This window comes from Myotis daubentonii, chromosome 4 (genome assembly GCF_963259705.1).
Source record: "Myotis daubentonii chromosome 4, mMyoDau2.1, whole genome shotgun sequence".
Lineage (NCBI taxonomy): Eukaryota > Metazoa > Chordata > Mammalia > Chiroptera > Vespertilionidae > Myotis > Myotis daubentonii.
The window spans coordinates 7,149,191-7,172,754 of NC_081843.1; the positions used below are offsets into that span (position 1 = coordinate 7,149,191).

At 39.8% G+C, this 23,564-nt stretch overlaps 1 protein-coding gene across 17 annotated transcripts in view; it reads left to right on the forward strand.

Annotated features, from left to right (window-relative positions):
• The window catches only part of TNRC6A (trinucleotide repeat containing adaptor 6A), a 94,784-nt gene that overhangs the window by 39,036 nt on the left and 32,184 nt on the right, over nucleotides 1–23,564 (forward strand). For 9 of the 17 annotated variants that reach the window (XM_059692106.1, XM_059692109.1, XM_059692114.1 and 6 more), the window contains one exon: nucleotides 16,100–16,480. The exons of 6 other annotated variants lie outside the window; for them this stretch is intronic. In XM_059692106.1, the coding sequence (XP_059548089.1) occupies nucleotides 16,100–16,480 (381 nt within the window). Of the gene's footprint in view, nucleotides 1–16,099; nucleotides 16,481–18,942; nucleotides 19,033–23,564 lie in introns of those variants that run through there. 2 more of the 17 variants (XM_059692123.1, XM_059692113.1) reach the window with 2 other exon arrangements.

Sequence of the window (23,564 nt, forward strand, 5' to 3'; positions counted from 1 at the left end):
CTCCAAGCAGCGGAGGGAAGACCGAAGGCGGCTCCAGCCAGAGCAAAGGCCTGGGTCCCAGGTGCCGGAGGAAAACCTGTGCCGGCAGCCAGGAGAAGGGAAGGCCTATTGCACGAATCTCTTCATGCAACAGGCCTCTAGTAAAAAAATAAAGGAGTCATCTCTTTTTTTGAATTTTGGGAAATATTTGGGACCCAGGGGAGGGGCCATAGCAGCAGGCTAGGAATTCTGAGATTTGTGCATTGGAAATTATAGTATCACCATTTATAGGTAAAGTCAAGGCCAAGGAAAAGTTAAGTAACTAACTCTACTGGGCTTTACTGTTTCTTTTACTTTGAAAACAACCCTGTAGTTTAATGGAAGGCAAAATAGGAAGGTGACACCATTGCCCATCCTCTATAATAAAAGCCAAATATGCAAATTTACCGAACAGCAGAACCACTGGTCGGCGGCAGGCAGGGCCAGCAATCAGGTGGCACCAGGCCAGCCAAGGAAGGTGCCAGCAGGCAGAGGGAGGGGACGGCCATGGTGGGGGGAGGGGAGCGACCGGCATCGGCAGAGTATGATCAGGGGGCAGGGCTAGCCACTTGCCAGCTGGCGCTGTTCCCCAGTTGACCCACCAGTTGCCTCCCGTAGCGGGAGGCCAGACTGCAGCTTAGGCCCGTTCCCCGTGGGCTGAAGCCATCAGTTGGACATCCCCCCGAGGGCTCCCAGACTGCGAGAGGGCACAGGCCAGGCTGAGACCTCCCCTCCCACCCCCACCCCAGTGCACGAATTTTTGTGCACCAGGCCTCTGGTGTTTTTCAACGAGTGAACTAAAACAAGGCATCTTTTGAAAATATTCCAGAAAGATTTTAGGTTTTGTAGTATTTTCCTTCTGATTTAGCAGAGATAAATAAAGAATTGTATCACCAGCATAATTGCATGAACCAGGGAGGATTTGACAACTTTGCCATGTGTGAGATGGTTGGCTTTTTAGGAATCATTAGAAAAAACTCTTAAATTGTTTCTTGCACCTTTGAGTGTTGATGAAAAAGGAGTTTTGAGGACCAAGCTAAAAACTAATTCTAACTGTTTTCTCCATGCTTCAGGCCTCTGTGCAGTAAAAAATGTAAACGAGCAAAACACCTGACTGCTAGTTAAGTGTGAAATGCTTTGCTCCAATTCTGAGGAAGGTGTAAAGCAGTGCTTCTCAGCCTTCTGGCCTTTTAAATACAGCTCCTCATGTTGTGACCCAACCATAAAGTTATTTTCGTTGCTACTTCATAACTGTATAATGTTGCTACTGTTATGAATCATAATGTAAATATCTGATATGCAGGATGGTCTTAGGCGACCCCTGTGAAAGGGTCGTTCGACTGCCAAAGGGGTCGCGACCCACAGGTTGAGAACCGCTGGCACTGTAAAGAGACTTTTGACCCCTCCCCCCCCCACAAAAAATCACAGCACCTCTGTTTCCTGCACTCGTCAAAAGGAAAAGAAAGCAACTTCTGATGGGCTTGGGCAATAGTTCCTTTCTAGGTGTTTATTGCTGATAAAATTTGATAAAATTATAAGATGCAGTATAACTATTGGAATACATACTACTAGATGATTCAGTTGGAGTCCCAGGAAGAAAAGTGTTTAATTTGCCGCCCCCCCTCATTATTAAAAAATGTACTTCTTTACTTTTTCCTTTTTTTAAAAAAAGATTTCTTCAAATTGATTTTTAGAGAGAAGAAGGGAGGGGGCCGAAACAGGGAGAGAAACATCAATTCAGAGCAAAACATTGATTGGCTGCCTCCTACATGCACCCTACTGGGGATCAAGCCAAAACCTGGGCATGTGTCCTGGCCGGAAATTGAACCAGCGATTTTTCTGTGCATGGGACGGCGCCCTACCAATTGTCACTGCCGGTACCAGCCATGTTTCATAGTCTTGTGAGGTCTTGGGAAACAAAAATGAAAAATAATTGTGTACTAATTCATTACCCAAACTTAGGATCCAGAAAGTACCATTGTTTTCTTCAACATTTATGAAATATTTATTGTGTGACAACCCTGTTCCATGCACTATTGTACATGAACAACAAACCCAAGTCCTCGTCCCCACTGCCTTTCCATTCTCACCTTTGTTTTAGTTTAATAAAGGTAAATATATGTACCTGGGATCTCAGCTTACCACTTCGCTTTATCCACAAAGGCTTACTTTCTTAACCACAAAGCCTCCTACAATAAGGAACTTTAGGAACTTGGGTGACTTGACAAAGGATTACTTTACTACATAGATTTTTAGGAGATAGGAGGCACAGATAGGTTGTGACTTGGAGCGCATTTCCTGACCTTGTTCACATAATGTACACATAGAAAATGGTATCTGTGGGACTGTTAGAGTACAAGAAACAGTTTTAAAATTATTGTTTAAAACCTGATTCAGTATTAATGAGCCCATAGTTGGAGGCTGTGGGAGCATCCTGGAATTGTGTCGTGAGCCCTGAGATTCTACCTTGGCACAATAAGTCTTCAGTTTCAAAGAAAACAAATCGGATGGATTAGCAAGAATAGCTGTATCAGTAATAACCAGGAAAGAGAAAGCACAAGACTAGGAAAAAAGACTGTATGTGCCATAATTTGCACTTGCATTCGGTTCTAATAAGAGTAGTAGCTGTGCGTCAGGATGCGTCCTGAGTGAGAGCTCTCAGTGCTGTATCCTTAGCAAAAATGTGCCATATAAAACAGGACAGTCATTTCCCCCTTATCCACAAGGGACGTGTATCAAGACCCCTAGTGAGTGCCTGAAACCACGGAGAGTACTGAACCCTATATATATAATACGCTTTTGTTATATATATATGTACCTGTGGGGGCTACTACTGTACTTACAGGCAACATTTGGCCAGCAGTAGAAAGCATTGAATGATCTACTGAAGATAATCCTGGAGTTTTAGCACAAACTCGGCATAGTGGTAAAAGTTCAGATTTCTGAGTCAGATAGACTTGAATTTGAATATTGCCTTTGTAGTTCTTATTTCTATGACTTGGGCAAGTTCCTTAACCTCTAATCCTCAGTTTGACTCTGTTAAAAGGAAATAATCCAGGCAGCTTAATATTGTGGGGATGAAATGATATAACATAGATCTCAGGACCCAGAGGGTAATAGATGCTGAGTATTTAATACATATATTATTAAAGATGCAAAGTGATTTTGTACCAAAGTGACTGCCAATACTTGGTCATTCCCTTCTTCTTGGAGAGTTTAATTTTGCTTTTACAAGTAAGATGAAACTTAATTTATATTAGAAGGAACGTTGGACTGATGGTCAGATTTGGTGTTGCATTTCAGTTCTAGATGTTTGATCATGGGCAGTCTTTTCTGAGCCTTAGCTGCCTAATATGTAAAATGGAAATAATATTTCAAGTTTATAGAATCATGATGAGGGTAAAGAGATACCAGTTATATTGCCTGGCATCAGCTGACACTTGGTACATTTTCATTTCCACCACTATATTCGGTAGTATCCTAGCAACCTTTCAGCCCCTTAAAACGACATAAGTAGTTTCCCCCATCATTTCCAAGTTCATCCTCACCCACACTATGACTTGCTTTTTCCTCTCATTAAAGTAGAACCCATTCACATGGGTGAGTCACAGTGCCGTGTCTCTGTCACAGTGCAGGCAATATGTCTTGCAGCACGAGAACAGGACACAGTGTCCTTGTGTGCTTGGTAGGCCAATATTGGTATATTATTGCCTTCATTTATATTTACTTGTTTATTGGTAAAATGGGATATTATATGTTTAATTATGTGTACTTTTTTCCCTTTTTTAAATTACCCATTCTTGTTTTTTACCCATTTACCTCTTGGGCCTAGAGTTTTTGTTATCAATTTTTGTGAACTCTTTGTATAAGAAGCTTATTAGCACCCCATCTGATGTATTTGATGCAAATATTTTCAACATTATGGATTATAATATATGTTGAAAGTTGTTCTGAGGTTGGGGTACCAGGTAGAAATATCTGTCTTTTGCCCAATACCAGACACTCTAAGGAATACAAACACAGAAGATGCAAATATCTGTACAGAAGAAGTAAAGCAAAATTAATAAGTTATGCAGGGGTTGGGAACCTTTTTTCTGCCAAAGGCCATTTGGGTATTTATATCATTTGTGGGCTATAGACAAAATTATCAACATTAAAATTAGGCTGCTATATTAGGTCAAACATTTAATTAACTCACCCCTAATGCCTTGGCAGGCCAGACCAAATGATATTGTGGGCTTTATATGGCCTGCAGGCGTTACAGCCTTAGCTGAAACTCCAGTCCTGAACTCTAGTGACTCTGTTGAAGGCTTCCCTGTCAGGCTTAACAGCCTTAACCAAAATAGCCCCTCCTTTCCTTCATTTGGGGAAAACAGGTGGGCAGTGGGAGGGAGAGAATGCATTCCTTTAACTTATTTTTCAGTTTGCCTTTTACTTTGGAATAAACACACATACCTCTTGAAAAAATAAAATGTACTCATAATTTTATTTGGTCAAACTTAATTTTTCTTGTTTCTCTTTTTTACTCCTATGCTGAAAAAACAAACAAAACCCTACCTTTTTTCCCATATTCGGTAAATTTTTTGCCTATGTTTTCTAAAAGCTTGATTTTTATATATTCAACTTATCTAAACTTTATTTTGAAATATTTGGAACTTTTTCTATTTAAAAAAATCAGTTAACCATCCTATATTTGTTAAATGATTTGTATCTTCAGTGATTTGTGACATACTTTATTGTGTAACTTTTGTGACCCTTCTTAAACTTTATTGTGTTTGGGACTTATTCTTGTTACAAACTTCTAGTTGATTGTTAGGTCTTTCTTTTGAGTCACAAATGGAGGTCAGAAGTGCTTGACATGATGCTATGATTCTTCTATAGAAGAGTTTTCTAAATTTACTTAGACATGACAAAGAACCACATGGTGCATTAAAAAACAAACAGATTCTGATTTGTTAAGTCTGTGAGGCTATAAAATCTGTTTTGTTAACAAGTGACCCATAGCAGTTCTGAAACAAGTTTGGGGGATAATTTCTAGAATTGTAAATTATGAAAGAGACTTTCAGAAATGTCTTTTTTTTTTTTTTTAAGCATGTTCCTCTATCTGAGAAATCCATTTTTCACTATCCCACTTTTCTGAATCTCATGTTTGGATAAGATTTGATGGACAGCTTAACCAAAGATCTTGGAAATACCATATTGTGCAGTATCCTCCAACTCTTAGAGAAGATATGTTCTTTAGAACCAGGTATTCCTTGCTGACAGTGTAGAAATTTTGCTTTATCTTATAGATTATGCCTAATCTCATTGATTGAGAAGGCAGGAGATTTTTTCTTAATAAATATGAAAGTTGCTTAAGCAAGTCTTACATTGTTACTCTTATGTGAGAGTATTTTCTGAGTAGTTTTAATTAGTACATATTATCTTGTCTTCTAAGAGCTTAACTTGATAGTTTTGTTTTTCGTATGTAATGATACATAGTGAGATAAAAACAATTTCTAGGTGAATATAAAATTTGCCAAAAGAAATTTTAAAAAGCATTCTATTGTACAGATGCTTATTAAATAATACTTTTAGCTGGTAAAATTTTAACTGTTTCAGCCCTTTTAAGGATTCAAATGCAAATCTATATATTCAAATAATTTCAGAAGATTTACAATATAGCCAGTATGAAAACTATTATGCAAAGCTAAATTGTAGACTTTAGAAGGATAAGAATAAAGGAAGGGCTTGAGGTACAAAGGCCTGGTGATTGATGTTTTGGGGACTTTGTGAGTAATCCAAGATGATTGATAGCTGGTTCATATTTAAACTCTTGTTTCTATTAAACTTACAAAGAGCCAAAGAGAGGGTCATTTATTTACTATTTCCTAAAATAAATGTACTAAAATACATTATTAAAAACTTTAATGACTTAGAAAAGTATTAGTTTTAAATAATTTTAATTATTGAACAGTATGGAGTTTCCTCAAAAAGTTAAAAAGGGAACTCCCATTTGACCCAGTAATCCCACTTCTAGGACTATAGCCCAAGAAATCAGAAAGGATATATGCACCCCTGTGTTCATAGCAGCTAATTTACAATAGCTAAGGTTTGGAAACCGCCTAAGTGCCCATCAGCAGATCAGTGGATTAGAAAACTGTGCTACATCTACACAATAGAATTCTATGCTGCTGTAAAAAAGAAGGAATTCTTACCATTTGCAACAGCATGGATGGAACTGGAGAGCATTATGTTAAGCAAAATAAGCCAGTCAGCGAAAGATAAATATCACATGATCTCACTCATATGTAGGATATAATGATCAACTTAAACTGATGAACAAAAATGGATCCAGAGACAAGGTGGCATTGAGCAGACTGTCCAACCTGGGGGGAGAAGGCGGCGGGGGGAGTAGAGGTCAACCAAAGGACTTATATGCATGCATATTAGCATGACCAATGGACACAGACACTGGGGCAGTGAGGGCTTGCCCTCCGGTGTGGGAGTGGCAGGGGGGTGGGGGGAGTTAATCTGGGGAAAAAGGAGACGTAATACTTTAAACAATAAAAAAAGGTTTGATTCAATGAATTAGATCATATAATGTATGTGGATTTCCATACCTTAAGAGTACGTAAAGCCCTGACCGGTTTGGCTCAGCAGATAGAGCGTCAGCCTGCGGACTCAAGGGTCCCGGGTTCGATTCCGGTCAGGGGCATGTGCCTTGGTTGTGGGTGCGTCCCCGGTGGGGAGTGTGCAGGAGGCAGCTGATCAATGTTTCTAACTCTCTATCCCTCTCTCTTCCTCTCTGTAAAAAATCAATAAAATATATTTTTTAAAAAGAGTATGTAAACATACAGATACATAGTCAATAAAATAATAAAACATAAAAAACTTTAATGACTTAGAAAAGTATTAATTTAAAATAATTTTCATTATTGAATAAGAGTAAATAAAATTTGCTTCTACAAATTTAGAATCTGGTATATTTAGAACTTTGGATAGTAAATAGTTTATCTTTTACTTGAACATAAGGCAATTGCTAGGTATTTTTTTTCAATTAATAAACTTTTTTAGAACTTTTAGATTTACAGAATGATAGGATGTTTTTACATAAGAAATGTTATCAGAAAATGCATAAATGTAGCAAATATTAAAATCTAATAGTATTGGTTCATTTCACTGTTTCACAAAGTATGGAGCTTTGATTTGAAACACTAGGAAAATACTGGTTTAAATGAGTAATGCTTTCATTGTTAATTAAGAAAATTTTTTTCTGGGACAATTCAAAGTTTGCTTGCTTCCTTTAAATTTTGCAAAAGACAAGTTAAGTCACAATATGGCAAGAAAAAATATAATAAAAGTTTTCAGTGGGTCTGTATATTTTATACTAGCTGAATGAAATTCCTTCAAAATATTTGTTTGTTGTTACATAGGATATCTCTCCACATTAAGGACCATGTTGACTGAACTTACTTTCTGCTGACTCTGGCTTAATTTATAGCAGAGATTTGTTATTCAGCAGCACACTAACCAGCTACCATCATTGCCTTACCCTTTCTGCTGCTCCTGATCATTCTTCCTCCCTCTCATTTACTGGTTCGAAATTTTTCCACCTCTTGAATATCGGTGTTCTACAATGGTTCGTCCTCAACATTGTTCTGTATTGTTCTTTGGATTCAGTCACCTCATATATGCTGGCAGTTGTTACCTTTTTTCAATCAACCGGTAGCTCTTCAGCATTTGCTGTGCGTGGAGTTGGAAATGCCTGTGATAAAGGGGAGGCGAAATAAGAAACCAGCACTTAGGAGCACATGCAGTTTAAGGGATACTTAAGAATTTTGAGAGCCACAGAGTCATAAAATGCTTCTAAGATTAGCTGAATCTACGAGGGGGTGATTAGTTGTTTCCTAGGAAAGCAGGATAATAAGATTTGCAAGAAAGGTACCAAGGCATTTTAGGCAAAAGGGATATTATGAAAGAAGCATGATACCTTTTACAGAATTGCAGGTGTTCAGTGTGGAAGAGAAGGAAATGTAGCTTGTGGATGTAGCAGGATATGAATCTGGAAAAGTGGCCATTCTAAGAACTTTAGATTAATTCTGAAAGCACTTTAATTATATAGAAAACTTAGGGCTGAGAGATGTGGGAAGAGGTAAAAGTGTGTATGGGTGGGTGGGTTGGAGGGTGTAATCAAGACTTGATCCAGAGGGACCAGTTAGGTTTTTATAAGAGTAAACTGATTCTAGCCTAAATCACAGCAGTGCTGTTGGAGACAGAAGCATGCATTTGAATTATCTCAAGGAGGTATCTGCGGACTAGATCTAGTGGGATAGTGAGAATTGGAGGAAGATATCCCTGCTCAAGTAACAATTGATGGTGAGGCTGTTTACTGAAATAAATAACTTCTCTCCCATCCTCCTGGCACTTAGGACTTATTCTTGCCTTTGCTTCTTTTCTTCTGTTTGCTATGCAAACCTGAGAGATAAAGTGATTGGTTGCCTCCCAAATGCACTCCCAACTGGATCTGAGATTTTTTTAAAAAAATAAATATTTATTGTTGAAAGTATGACATTTTTCCCCTCTTTTCCCCCCTTGACCCCTTCCAGCCCACCTCTCCCGTCCCCCCTCCCCCAGGCCTTCACCACCCCACTGTCTGCGTCCATGGGTGATGCATATATGCATACAAGGTCTTTGGTTGATGACCTCCTACTCCCCTTCCCTCCCCCGCCTTCCCTCCAAGATTCCACACCCTGTTCTATGCTTCCATGTCTCTGGATCCAGTCCGTTCATCAGTTTATTTTGTTAATTAGATTCCACATATGAGTGAGATCATGTGATACTTGTCTTTCTCTGACTTACTTCACTCCGCATGATGTGGAGCCGAGGATTGAACCTAAGACTCTTTGGTGCATGGCCCAATGCTCTAACCACTTATCACACTGGCCAGGGCCAAGCCTATTCTTTAGGTCTTGTCATATCTTCTCATTCTACAATGCTTGTGACAGGTCTCCCACCTGTATGCCGAATCCTAAACCCGTACTTTCAGTTCAGATTTTCACTAAACTCTAGAACTGTCTATTCAGTTGCATTCTACACATGGTTATCCTATAGCATGGTTTTCTAAGTTTATCTGAGACCTCTGAGAGGCTGCTTGAAACTTGCATGAGATCCACAGTGTCAAAATTATTTTCATAATAGGAAAACTGTTCTGTCCACTCTTATTCCCTCACTAGTATGTAGTAGAGTTTTCTAGAGGCTACATAATATGGATATCACAATAAATTGGAAAGAAATGTGGGAATCCACCTGCCTTCAGTTAAGCTAGGTATTAAAAAAATGTATAACAGTGCAAGTTTCTCACTAACTTTTTGTTTGGGGAAAATAGCTACTTAAAAAATGTATTTTAATATGTAAAGGGTTTGTTTTTAAATGCATTATTAAATATTTTAAAATTTCTGATAGGGTAAATATCTATAGATGTAACCCACATAAAAGATCTTTGGTGTACGCCCACAATACCTTTTAAAAGTGTAAAGGGTTCTTGAGACCAAAAAGTTTGAGAATTGCTATCCCACAGTATCAGCAAACTTAACATTTAAAAACTGAACTCAGCCCTGGCTGGTTTGGCTCAGTGGATAGAGCGTCGGCCTGCAGACTGAAGGGTCCCAGGTTCGATTCCAGTCAAGGGCATGTACCTTGGTTGTGGGCACATCCCCAGTAGGCAGTGTGCAGGAGGCAGCTGAATTGATGTTTCTCTCTCATCCATGTTTCTAACTTTCTATCCCTCTCCCTTCCTCTCTGTAAAAAATCAATAAAATATATTTTTTTAAAAACTGAACTCATTCTCTTTCACAACTACCCAGACTTAATTTTTATTTTATTTTTTATTATTGATTTCAGAGAGGAGGGGATAGGGAGAGAGAGGGATAGAAACATCAGTGATGAGAGAGAATCACCGACCAGCTGCCTCCTGCATGTCTCCCAGCGGGAACCGAGCCCTCAACCCGGGCATGTGCCCTTGACCCTAAATTGAACCTCGGACCCCCAGTCCACAGGGTGATGCTCTATCCACTGAGCCAAACAAGCCAGAGCCCAAACTTAAATTTTGTGTTCTGTTTCATATCTTGGTAATGGTACCACTGTTTGCCCAGATTCCAGACCAGCAACCTGGGGAAGGGGTCCGGGGGTGGGGAGAATCACCCTTATTCCCCCTTCTTTTCTTAATTACTATTACCTAGATGGTAATAGTAATCACTAACTTTTAGTGAGTTCTAACCATGTGCTAGTACCATTCTTACCTATTATGGTTTATACCTATTATCTTTTTAAAGCCTCACAACAGCCATACATTTTGTAGGTATTAATACTCCCGTTTTAACAGATGAGGAAGCAGAGATAGAGTGGTTTAAGTACGTTGCCCATGTAAATAGCTAAGTACTTTTATATATCAAACCTTAGTCTCAAAATAAGTGGTTTAGTCATATCATGGTCATGCAGCTAGTAAGTTGCAGAGCCATAATTTGAATCCAGCCAGTCTTTTGAACCAGTACTTTCTGTTTTATTGGCATAGACTGAATAAATTAAGAAATATCTGTCTTCTCCTTTTTGCCATTTGTTGATGTTTTCTTTAGAGAGAAAGGGTGTGTGTGTGTGTGTGTGTGTGTGTGTGTGTGTGTGTGTGTGTGTATGTGTGTGAACTTCTTATGACTGTTTCTTAGGTACTTGTACTGGTACTTTCTAGAATCTCTAAATTTGAAATTGTCTTTTTTATTTATTTATTCCAAGTACTGTTTCTATCTGTGTCGCTCCCCCCCACCACCCCCCCACCATTGTTTGTGAGTACTACAGTTTTGTCTGACTTATTGGTAACTCTGTTATGTTTATGTTCCATCTTATGCTGTTTCTTAAAAGTATGCTAGTGAGAAAAAGGAATGGATGGTTATATTGATCATTGAAACCATCTGATACTGATTGGTGATTTTATAAATTTCTCCTATGCTAATTAATCTGTGCATTTTCCTCCTTCTTTCTATTTTAAATTTTTAAAAATCGGGTTAACTATTAGTTTATTCTTCCATAGAACCATGCCTTGGATTTATTGGTTCACTTTTAAAGTCATCGATTTCTCTTTTATCTTTACTAATTCCTTTCTGCTTCCTTTGATTTGCTTTTAATTTGAGTTGGATGCATTATATTCATTCTTGTTTGCTGAAAATAATTAAGGCTATGAATTTTTTCTTTGAGCACTGGTTTAGTCATATCTTAAAATTTATTATGTATGTTGTTTTTGCTGTTATTTTCTCAATAACCCTGCGGTTTTGGTACTTATTACTTAACTCAAAATTTATTTAAGGCAATTTTATTTGCGAGTTTTATTGTTTCTACTGTGATTGCATTGTAATTCAGAAATATCTTTCTTCTACTTTTTGCAGTTCGTTGATGTTTTCTTTAGAAAGTGTGTGTACTTTTTATTACTGTTTCTTGGGTACTTGTCAAAAAGGTGTTATCTGTTTTCAAAGTATATTGTTTTGCTTTTATTCAGTTTTTCTCTGTCTCCATTTGGTTTTATATATTTTGAGACTAAGGTTTGATATATAAAAGTACTTAGCTATTTATATCTTTTCAATTGGTTCTTTAATAACTACAAAATATCTCTTATCCTTTATAATGCTTTTCTCCTTGAATTTAAAAAATCTGATATTACTGCTGCTTTCTTTAAATTTTGTTAGCATTTCTTGGTAGTATCTGTTTCTACATCCCCATCCCCACCCCTCAACTCCCAATTTCCCTGCATTGTTTTGTTTCAGGAGCAATTTTTTAAAAACATATTTTTATTGATTTCAGAGAAGAAAGAAGAGGGAGAAAGAGATAGAAACATCAATGATAAGAGAGAATCATTGATTGGCTGCCTTCCTGCACACCCCCTACTGGGGATCAAGCCCGCAACCCAGCCATGTGTCCTTGACTTGAATCGAACCTGGGACCCTTCAGTCCGCAGGCTGACGCTCTGTCCACTAAGTGAAACCGGCTAGGGCTCAGGAGCAATTTTTGCAAAGTATATTCCTTAAGTTTGATTTTTATTTTCTTAACTCCTATTTCAGAGCTTTAATTAACAAGTGAATTTAACACATGCACATTTATTAACGACAATATTGGGACAGTTCTTTTTGTTGCACTTTCTGTATCTGTTTAATGGATCAAGTTTTCTTTTTTCGTTTTTTTCTTCTTCCAATGGTTTGCATGTTTACTGATATAATTATCCTAAGTTTTAACTACACATGCAAAATAGCCAGTATTTTACATAAATTTTATAGTATTTATTTATAGTTATTACCCAACAACTTTGCCGTCCACTCCACCTACATACACTGTTAGTTTCTCCTTTGCTCTTTACTACTACATCTCATGTTTACGCTTAAGATTTAACTTCAGGTTATTTAGTTTTATTTTGTAATTAATAATTGCATTGTCTTAAATGTTTTTATTTTTTTCTGCATTATTTTTTTGTCTTAATGTTTTTACTTATTTCTAGCCCCAGAACTGAGTACCTATCTCAGCCTTAGTATCCTTGTGGCACTTGACTGATAAGAACAGCAATTATTTGACGTAGGAGTGGAGTTGCTGGGTGGCATGTACAGTCACTTTTGAGGTAGTGTCAGGGTTCTCATACATGTCTTCGTGTGGACCATTCAGTGTTTTATGTAGGTTATCTTCTGATTCCTTGACTGCATTAAAGAACATTTCCCTATTGTTCTCTCACACAAATATCATCTTATTTGGGTATTAAATTGCTGTCACCATCATTTCCTCTTAATAAAGTAGCAGGCAAGCCTGTTTTTTAGTAGAGGGTAGCTGTACCACTTGCAGGTATATTCATGTGCCAAATACCACTCTGAGTCCCAGGACTAAGTATGTAAAAGCTGAGTTAAAGTTTTCTTTTTCTTATAATTTTATAAATACATATACTTTTTTGTTGTTTCAGAGGTACTTTAGAATATCCAATGGCTTATATTTTTCATGACAAAGGAATATACATTATTGCTACATTCTGGGAGCATTAAATTGTTTGGGAGACAAAAATTTCATACATAAAGCAATCAGACCCAGAATGTACTTGGCCCAAATGATTATTAATAAGAGGCTTTCCAGTTGCCTAAAAAAAAATGGAAAGGAGCCTGGCTGGTGTGGCTCAGTGACCTATGAACCAGGAGGTCATGGTTCGATTCCCTATTGGGGCACATGTCATGGTTGCAGGCTTGATCCCCAGTGTGGGGCATGCAGGAAGCAGCTGATCAGTGATTCTCTCTTATCATTGATGCTTCTATCTCTATCTCCCTCTTCCTTCCTCTCTGATGTCAATAAGTATATTTTTAAAATAAGAGGCGAAAATCATATGTTAAAAATTATTAGTTTGACTCAGTGGATAGAGCGTCGGCCTGCGGACTGAAAGGTCCCAGGTTCGATTCCAGTCAAGGGCATGTGCCTTGGTTGCGGGCACATCCCCAGTGGTGGGTGTGCAGGAGGCAGCTGATCGATGTTTCTAACCCTATATCCCACTCCCTTCCTCTCTGTAAAAAATCAATAAAATATATTTTTTAAAAATTATTAGTATTGCTCTGGCTGGTTTGGTTCAGTGGTTAGAGTGTCAGCCCACAGACCAAATTGTTGTGTGTTCAATTCCCAGTCAAGGACACGTACCTCGCTTATGGTTTTGATACCCAACTCCACTTGGGCACATGTGGGAGGCAACCAGTTGATGTGTCTCTCTCACATTGATGTTTCTCACTCTCTCTTTTCTCCCCCACATCCTTCCTTCCACCCTTCCACTCTGTTTGAAAATCAGTGGGAAAAATATGCTCAGATGAGGAATTAAAAAAAAAAAGTGTTGCCCTGACCGGTTTGGCTCAGTGGATAGAGCGTCGGCCTGCGAACTGAAGGGTCCCGGGTTACATTCTGGTCAAGGGCATGTACCTTGGTTGCGGGCACATCCCCAGTAGGGGTTGTGCAGGAGGCGACTCGTGGATGTTTCTCATCCATGTTTCTGACTCTCTATGCCTCTCCCTTCCTCTCTGTAAAAAATCAATAAAATATATATTTTTTAAAAAAGCGTTGCCCAGCCAGTGTTGCTCAGTGGTTGAGCATCTACCCAGGAACCAAGAGATCACCTGTTTAATTCTCGGTCAGGATACCTGCCCAGCTTGTGGGCTTGATCCCTGGTAGGGGACTTGCAGAAGGCAGCGGATCAGTGATGTTCTTCTCTCATTGATGTTTCTATTTTTCTATCCCTCTCCCTTCCTCTCTCTCTAAAAATCAATACAAACATATTTTTATAAAACTATTAGTGATATAATCTAAATCCATCAGTTTTTCAGAGAAAGGAAACACTAGTGGGGCTAGATTGTTAAATGAGAGGAGGCTGTAGAACTGAGGGTGTGTAAGTGGAAATTTGGTGACTGTTGGAAACAACACAGGTGACCAACACTTTATCACAGCATCATACGCACTGTTGGCATTTGAATAAACACTTGTTTTATTTGGGCCACAGTGATAGCTTCTGTTTACTGAGTGTTTACATTATGCTGGATACTAGAACAAGACTGTACTGTGTACACAAGGAGAAAGACAGGTATAACCCAGCTAGTGAGTCTTGGCTGTTTTAATTTCAGGCCTGGAGGTTTTAACCCTTGAACAATTTTCTGTGTCCTCACAACTCAGGTGGAGACATTTCACTTTATTTATGTGACAGTGGCATTTGTAAAGATGCATCAGAATCTCACAGAAACATTAAGCTGCTACAGATGTTGAAGGTGGTATTGTGCCACTGTTTATAGATAGCCTTGTGTTTGGTGCCCTGTGAACAATCCACGTATGTAACCTAAGGACAGCTCTGCACAGTTTTATCCCCGAGCCATGAGCTCAGTTAGCTTCCTGCACTCGCCCAAAGGCACAGAGCTTAGGGAAGGCCGCCTGGGCCGGAAACCTGGTCCATCTCGTCCAGAAGTTCCTGTGCCGTGCTGTCTCCATGTAGTTCTAGAGATTGGGCATACCTTACTGGTTTAAGGCATTTCTGTCCGTTTGTTTACTTATTTAATCTCTTCTAGGAGTTCAAAAATTCACTGTCTGTAGTTTCTGATTGTTCATACAGTAGACAGATGGCTACTACTGAGATTTATTTCTCCAATTTCGATTAGTCTCATAGATTTCATCCTGTTATCTTTCTCTTTACTTTCCTGTTCTCAGTATGATGCAGACTTTACATTTTAACACAAAAACATTAACTTTGCCTTTTTGTAAAGAAACAGACAGATTATTTCCTTCCTTCCTTCCTTCCTTCCTTCCTTCCTTCCTTCCTTCCTTCCTTCCTTCCTTCCTTCCTTCCTTCCTTCCTTCCTTCCTTTTTCAAGCCTCACCTAAGGATATTTTTCCCCGTTGATTTAAGAGAGAGAGGGGACGGGAGGGAGGGAGAGAGGAACATCTATGTGAGAATGACACATCAATTGGTTGCCTCCTGCACGTGTCCTAGCCAGGGAACCAAACCTGCAACCCAGGTATATGCCCTTGACTGGGGATTGAACCCACGACCCTTCAGTGATCAGGCTGATGCTCTACCCACTTAGACACACTGGCCAGGGCGACAGATTGTTTTCTACTCTTGTTCTTGTGTTGTGTTGTCTTCCAAAGATGAAAAATAGAGGCCAAATACATTAAACATGAAGCAGGGTAAGAACAGTTACCAGGGAATCGAGGATTCCTTTAGGGTGACCAGAACTTTACTGTGAGTTCCATAGTTGTACAATCAGTGCTTGTTCTCCAGTCAGAGAATAAGATGGACTAGGGGTCGCAAGCACAAGCTGTCATGGACCCAGGAGTGGCAGTGGTCTCCATGACCTCGCTGGATAGGGAATTAGCAGAAGGCAGAATGACTGCTGGTAGTGATCTCTCCCAGGAAAAGGAGCCTGTGAATGAGGATGTCCCCGCACATTTAAAGTTTCATTCCTTTAGGATTGTTTTTCTTAGTGCCTTTTTACTTAGATGGCTAACTATGGAGGTACACTTTACTGGCTAATCTTTTCCACCCCTTTTCTTTTGTCGGGATCAGTGCCAGAACAGATAAAGCCCAGTGTAAGCCAGCCTCAGCCTGCCAACTCTAATAACGGCACTTCCACAGCAACCAGCACTAATAATAATGCCAAACGAGCCACAGCCAACAGTCAGCAGCCGCCACAGCAGCAGCCGCAGCAGCCACAGCCACAGCAGCCGCAGCCACCACAGGCCTTGCCTCGGTATCCTCGTGAAGTACCACCACGATTCCGCCACCAGGAACATAAGCAGCTTCTAAAGAGGGGTCAGCATTTTCCTGTCATAGCAGCAAACCTGGGATCTGCTGTTAAAGTGTTAAGCAGCCAGTCAGAAAGCAGTGCTTTAACAAACCAACAGCCACAAAATAACGGAGAGGTGCAGAGCAGCAAAACCCAGTCAGGTGAGAGAAGGTGCTTCTTACGAGACTTCAGCTGTCATCACTAGCGGTGTAGCAGGTTTATGAATTCATGGCTTTGGGGTAATGTATTTGTATTCATTAGTATCTGGGTAGCAAAATAACGATCTGTACAGGGAGTTATGAATAGGGAGTCTTGAAATGTTGCCTGTAAGGTCACTGCCCATCCTACTTTAAAAATCCTTTTAATCATTCTCCCTCCAGGTTCTACCTATTTTAATAAGCAGCTTAGAGTTAAAATTGATCATGCGACTATAACTAAAATTGATCACTCCCCTCAAGTTATATTCTAAGCAGTTAGACATATTATTGCATTTAATCCTCAGCAACCCTGTAAGGTGTAAGCTGTTCTTCTCTCCACTTTTCATTAGAGGAAACTGAGGCACCAAGCCATGAAATAACTTGCCTAGATCACTCAGTAACCCAGGTGCCATTAAAAGGCTACCACTCATGAGAGTCATATTGAAACAGCACATGCATTCGTTTGTTGCCTCAGAGTGGCTTTTCTCAGCTCAGTAATGATTATGAGGCAGAAAGTACATCTAGTACGTGGTTACAATTTCCTCCAAGCCCCGTGTGTTACGGCGTGTTCTGATAGGTCCTGAGGGTTGGTTGCTTTGTCCATTCCCTTTTCAAAATATTTTGAAGCTTTTATCACAGGCCAGATAGAGAATTGAGAATCAAGGTTCCCACACATGGCAACACTAGCATACTGGCAATGAATCAAGTCTCTGGAGCCAAATGGACCTGGTTTTCGTATCCTAGCTCCACCTACATGCTCCATGTATGTGAGTCTCACCCGAGCAGCCCTCTCTACTGTCCCAGGCAGATGTCACTGTCCCTTTCTATGCTCTGTCTATGGAGCAGGAGCTGCTCTACGTATTACGGTATTTCACAGCTATTATAAGTAGCAGGGCCTGGACTCAGCAATGTCTGTCTGACTCCAAAGCTGTGCTCATAACAACCATGCTGTGCTTTGGCAACATACTGGCTGTGATGGGTAAGGAGGAAGAGGACAAAAGTGCAATTTTTCTAGCGTAGGTAATTAGAACAGCACGTTGTTATTGGAAAGGATAAAACTTGAATTATCATCCTGAGTTAATACTCCCTCCCCTCCAGACAGTTATTACCATGTGAGCTTGGCTAGATCACTCAGCTCACTTGAGCCTCTTTCCTACTCTGTCAGTGTAGGCAGTACTATCCAACCTGTAAGATTGCTCTGAGGATTGAATTAAGTGACATGTTAAAACAAATAGCTTAGTGCCCAACATTTGGCACTGGATGAATTCTCTCCCCCAAAAGTTGTACAGAGGACCTCCACTTTTCAGAAGGAGAGTCTGCTTTAGACACAGTCCTGATGCTAAACAATTGATAAGTTGGTTTCAAGTTCATCTGTGAAGTCAGATTGGAATCAGATGTATTGAGTCATCAGTATAATATGAAATGCAGTTAAAACCTTAAGAGAGGTTATTATACAATAAATACTTGAGTACCTACTGCAAGCTAAGCAATGGTGGTATGGTAATTAAACAGGGAAGTGGGTGGTAAGTTGAGAAAATGATATATGTTGAATATATTATTTTTCAGTTTGGGAAATGAAAGAACAAAGCTGTTTTTGAAATGTAAACAACTGGAGTATAAGAGTCTTGTTTCTCAAAAAGGGATATGGTTCAAAAAATCCAAAAGCGTTACCGATGTACATTCAGATGACAAGAAGGCCTAGGATGTAGGCATAGGAAGGTGTCTTCTAAAGAGTCTGAGAAGGAAAAGTGTCCCGCCTGTCCCAAAAGGACTTGACAAGCGCGAACGGCATTCATGTGGAGGTGGATGGAAGTGAGGGTGCAGCCGCCTGACTGCAGTCTGAGCCAGTCCCAACAACTAGAGTGCAGATGTTGAGGAAAAGCATTCTGCAGGAGAACCAGATTTGTGCTTTTGTCTCTGTAAACATTTGTGAATTCCCACCTACCAGCAGATGTCACACATGTACATTAAAATTTCTTTGTGGTGCTACTAGGAATGGTTGTAGAAACTTTAGCCACAGAATAGACCACTGGGTATCTGTGAATCAGGGAAGACTTCTTAAACAGTTAACTGTGTCCCAGCTCCTGAAAGGTTAATATAACAATATAGTGACCAACCCTTAATTTAGCCTGGTGGTTGTGAGGAGCAGTGTTGTGGACAGCATCGCAGCACAAGCAGTGGCCCAGAAACAGACATTCTGTGTTGCGAACTATATGCAGTTCAGAATTGTGGGGGGCAATCTGTTTTCATTTTTGTCTATTTGTATTTACATTTGGCTTTTTGTTTCCTGAATAGAGATAGTTAATGGAGTAGAATTGACATTTAAATAACTACATTCATTACATACATAGAAATGTAGTCAGAGGTTTGTGCAATGCTGGATGTGTCTCCCTTTTCCTCATATAATGCAGTTCTCATTTATCCAGTGCAGTCTGGGAGTGGGAACAGTGCCTATATGAGATTGGGTACTTTATAAATCAGAGGTCGCAAACTAAAATGCCTTCACGAGCTGGCAGGTAAGTGATGTAAAAGGTGAAAGGGAGTGATGGGACCAGGGGTAAATGTACTGAATTTTGTACCCTGCCTGAAATATCTTTCCATTCTCATGTCACGTTTTTTAGAACTCTGTGCTAGTCAAACCAAACAACTCTGCAAGCTGCACTTGAACACTTAGTGACGGTTTCAGCTGATGCTCTGAGACCTTTTGCAGTTGATTCCTTAGAGCCATGAGGCATCAGGCCCTGCTCCTGCCCAAATGACACTGGAATTTGTGGAGGACCAGTGCTTAACAGGGCTGGCTGCAGCTTTGTTCCTGTGGGCCAAAGGGTTCCCAACCCACATTTTATCATCGAGCTTACAGGATAAATACAGAGACATTGAACGAATAGAACAGTGAGCCTCTGTATGCCATCCACCCAAATCTATCAGTTGTTACTACTTACCTATGCACACCCTCCCCCCATCATATAGACATACATGTGTGCTCAAACATTCATTTCTCTTCATCTTAAGTACTTCCACAGGTAATTTCCTAAGAATAAGGACAGTCTCCTATACAGCCGTGGTACTATGATCACCCTTAAGCAAAAAGGGGACACTCACATTTCTACTGGTTGTCCCAAGGATGTCGTTCTGTTTGTTCACAGTATGGTATCACTTATATAAAATATAAAACACACAAAACAGCCGAAACCGGTTTGGCTCAGTGGATAGAGCGTCGGCCTGTGGACTGAAGGGTCCTGGGTTCGATTCTGGTCAAGGGCATGTACCTGGGTTGCAGGCACATCCCCAGTAGGAGATGTGCAGGAGGCAGCTGATCGATGTTTCTCTCTCATCGATGTTTCTGACTCTCTGTCTCTCTCCCTTCCTCTCTGTGAAAAATCAATAAAATATATTTTAAAAAAACAAAACACAAAACAACAATGTATTGCTTAGTGATGAATTAAAATAGCATTTTGAGAAGTTACACTTGGTTATGCAGTGGGAAAGGAAGGAGATATACTAGTAATCAGAAGGGTTACACGGGTTTCATACTAAAGCGAGTAGTATATTTCTTAAGGCGAGCGGCATGCAGGTGTTTGTATAGGACTCCTTGTACCCTTTCTTGCTTTAGAATTTTTTTTTAAAGGAGCTCAGGGACATTGAGCTATAATGGTGAAACACCAAGACTTGGGGGAAATATTAATGAAAAAATGTTAACATTAAAATTTCCAGTGATGTCTAAAGAATAAAATATTGTTCCTCCACCTGTGCTCTTCACTGTCTTTTCTTTTTTATGTTTTTATTGACTTCAGAGAGAGGAAGGGAGAGGGAGTTAGAAACATTAATGATGAGAGCAAATCATCAATTGGCTGCCTCCTACACTCCTGCCCTACTGGAGATCGAGCATGCAACCCAGGCATGTGCCATGTCTGCGAATCGAACCATGACCTCCTGGTTCATAGACCAGCACTCAACCATTGAGCACACTGGCCAGGCTCACTGTCTTTTCAGTGAATGTGGTACATATCCTTGCTGTTCTGTAACTTCCATTTCTCGCCCAACTTGTACCTTCCCCTTGGTCTATGAACCCACTCAAGTCTCTGTCGCTCTTTAAAATAAGTTCCTTTTAAACTCCCATTCTCTTGAGACCATTCTAGAATTTCTTTCCTCCACTTGGTCTCAGAGTTCTTGAAGAAGTAGCCTGTACTTACAATTTACTTCAGTCCTTTGTAATCTGACTCTACTCACTTGACTAATAGCATAGCTCTTTCCAAGGTCACTCACTGATCTGTTAATATCAAGTACAGGCTTGATTTTACTTTTAAATGTGATAAAAAACAGACTTTTATAGATATCTACATGTTTTATTGTTGATCACTTTCTCCTTAAAGCCCTTTCATTTTTTTGAATATATTTTATTGATTTTTTTACAGAGAGGAAGGGAGAGGGATAGAGAGTTAGAAACATCAATGAGAGGGACATTGATCAGCTGCCTCCTGCACACTCCCTACTGGGGATGTGCTGGCAACCAAGGTACATGCCCTTGACCAGGACCAAACCTGGGACCCTTCAGTCCGCAGGCCGACGCTCTATCCACTGAACCAAACCGGTCAGGGCAGCCCTTTCATTTTTCATTGACCAGTTTTCAGGTTTTATTCCTTCCAGTAGCTTTGTTTCAGATCACTCACATTTTTAGGTTCACGTGTTCCAGTCTGGATGTCTTCAGCTGATTTGAGGCCCCTCATGCTCAACTTGTCCAAAACTGAACTCATTATCTTAGCACATGCCAGTTTCTCCTCCTCATGCCATTGCTCAAAAGTTTGCATCCCCATTCATCCAATCACCCATGTAGAAATCTTAAAACCATGCTTGACTCCCCTCTTCCTTCTTAAGGTCATGGGTTTACCATGCCCTGCTGATTTTAACTCCAAATGTCTCTGAGCTTTTCTCTCTCGTCTGCACTGCTGCCACCATTGGCCTGGCTGAGGCACTCGCCCTCCGGTCTAGAGCCCCAGCCCTAGAATGCCCTTTAGCTCTCCCCCACTTCCCCTACCCCAGTTCTCAAACCAGAACCCAGTCATGGTCCACATGTTGCATTTAGTTGTGGTGTCACCATTATCTTTAATCTAGAACAGAGGTTGGCCTGTAGCCTGTTGGTCTCCACTCCCAGTTCTTTGCCTGTTGTCTTACTGCTTTCAAGCTACAGTGACAGAGTATTCATTGGCCGAGTAGTTGCCACAGGAAACACTTGGCTGGCAAAACTTAACATATTTACTGATTGGACTTTTACAGAAGTTTGCCAAACCCTCGACTAGAAGCTAGAATGCCTGAAACATTTTATACTTTCTCATGTAAGTGATGTTCGAAATTATACATCTAAGATTCTCGTATTTCCAATGATACCATTTCATACTTTCTGGAAATACTGTAAAACTTAAAGTATTATTTATTTCTTAAGGTCTTTCCTTTCTGGAGAGATTGAAAGTCTTCAAGGCAGAAAGCACATATTTACCTAAATATGCTAAAAATTTAATAAGAAAAATATATGAATTTTCCTGGCTCTAACTTCAGCCTGAATAAATCACTTGACTTACCCGCAGTCTTTGTCCTGCCCCACACGTGCTCGCTGGGGGTCCTGGGCAGGTGCTGTGTGGTGCACTCTTGCATTCTTTCTCAGGGGTAGTGCTCGCGCTGCTCCACTATCGAGGTAATTGTGTGCGAGAGCAGGATGCTGCTGGCATTTTGGACTTCAGCTGTTTCTCAGTGAAGTACAGTCATCCAAATCATAGTTGCCTCAGCAGTGCAATGTATAAGATTTTGTATTTTGCATGCACTCAGCAAACTCCACTGTGCCCTTTGTTCCACCTGCTTTTCACTGTTTCTTACTCTTCCTTACTCTTTCCTGTAAGAGTTTTATGGTCGTCTTCTACTTAATCATGTTTCTATACATGTGTTCTCCAGATCATTTATAATGATGGGTTTTAGCTTCCTTGTCTTTAAGGAACTAGATTGTCTTCCAATTCTGAAATAGTCTGACTGGGAAACGTTTTAGTTGTGATTGCTGAGGAGTCTTATTCTATTACAGCTTGTTAGACTAGTATCTCTACACACACACACACACACCCCTCTGCGTTTTCTAGTTAAGCTGCAACATTTTCCATAAGTAAAAAGGTCCTGTGATTCACCCTTGGTAAATGCAATTTTGAGAGTCTTTCGATTTAGTGTTTTTGGAAGTATCAAGTTAAGTTCCAAGTTAAAAAATGAAATTTTATTGAATAATTACTGTCGGCATCTCTCCTTATTTTACTTGAATACATAGCAGAAGGAGAATTTAGACCACCCACCATCTCCAAACGAAGTCGGGACCAGATTCTGAGAGAAATTTTCACTAGCAGTTCAAGGTCTATGATAGAGTTAGTTTGCAAAATGTGTATTTTGCTGGCTTTTATTTTTCTTTTTTTCGCTTTTAATGTATGTTGACATTTTAAAAGCTTTACTTTTTTGGCAAGTAGTCAAGCCTGCCATTTTTAAAATTTCTTTGATTTTATGTATAGAAGTTCTCATTCGCTGTTTTCCTCTTTTAAAACTTCATGTTTTCCTCTTTTAACACTTAGATTTATTTGGAAAATTGCCTCATTTTAAAAAACCTTTTTTAAGTATTGTACCTACCTTTTCTCCTACGGATTTAAGAAGCTAACCTGTGGCATGCCTCTGGGTCACTCTCTGCTCAGTTGGAGTGCTTAGATGCTCTGGCAGGGCAGTGCTATTCAACTCAGGGGATGCAAGTCGCCTGCCCCCTCCCACTTGGCCACTCTTATTTTTGAGATTTTTAAAAATTCTCATTTGTTTTATATGGATTTTTAATCACTCCCAATCAATTTACAGATTCTTACTAGCGATTTCTTATAATTGGATTAAACTTCAAACATTGTTACAGGTTCCTGTTGAGAAAATTTCCGTACCCATCAAGTTGCCTTCAATATGGCATGCAATAAATTCAATCACATGTTACTTGAAGGGTTTTTGTAGCTTTATTCCAGGTTGCTTTATAGTTTTTTTTGTGACT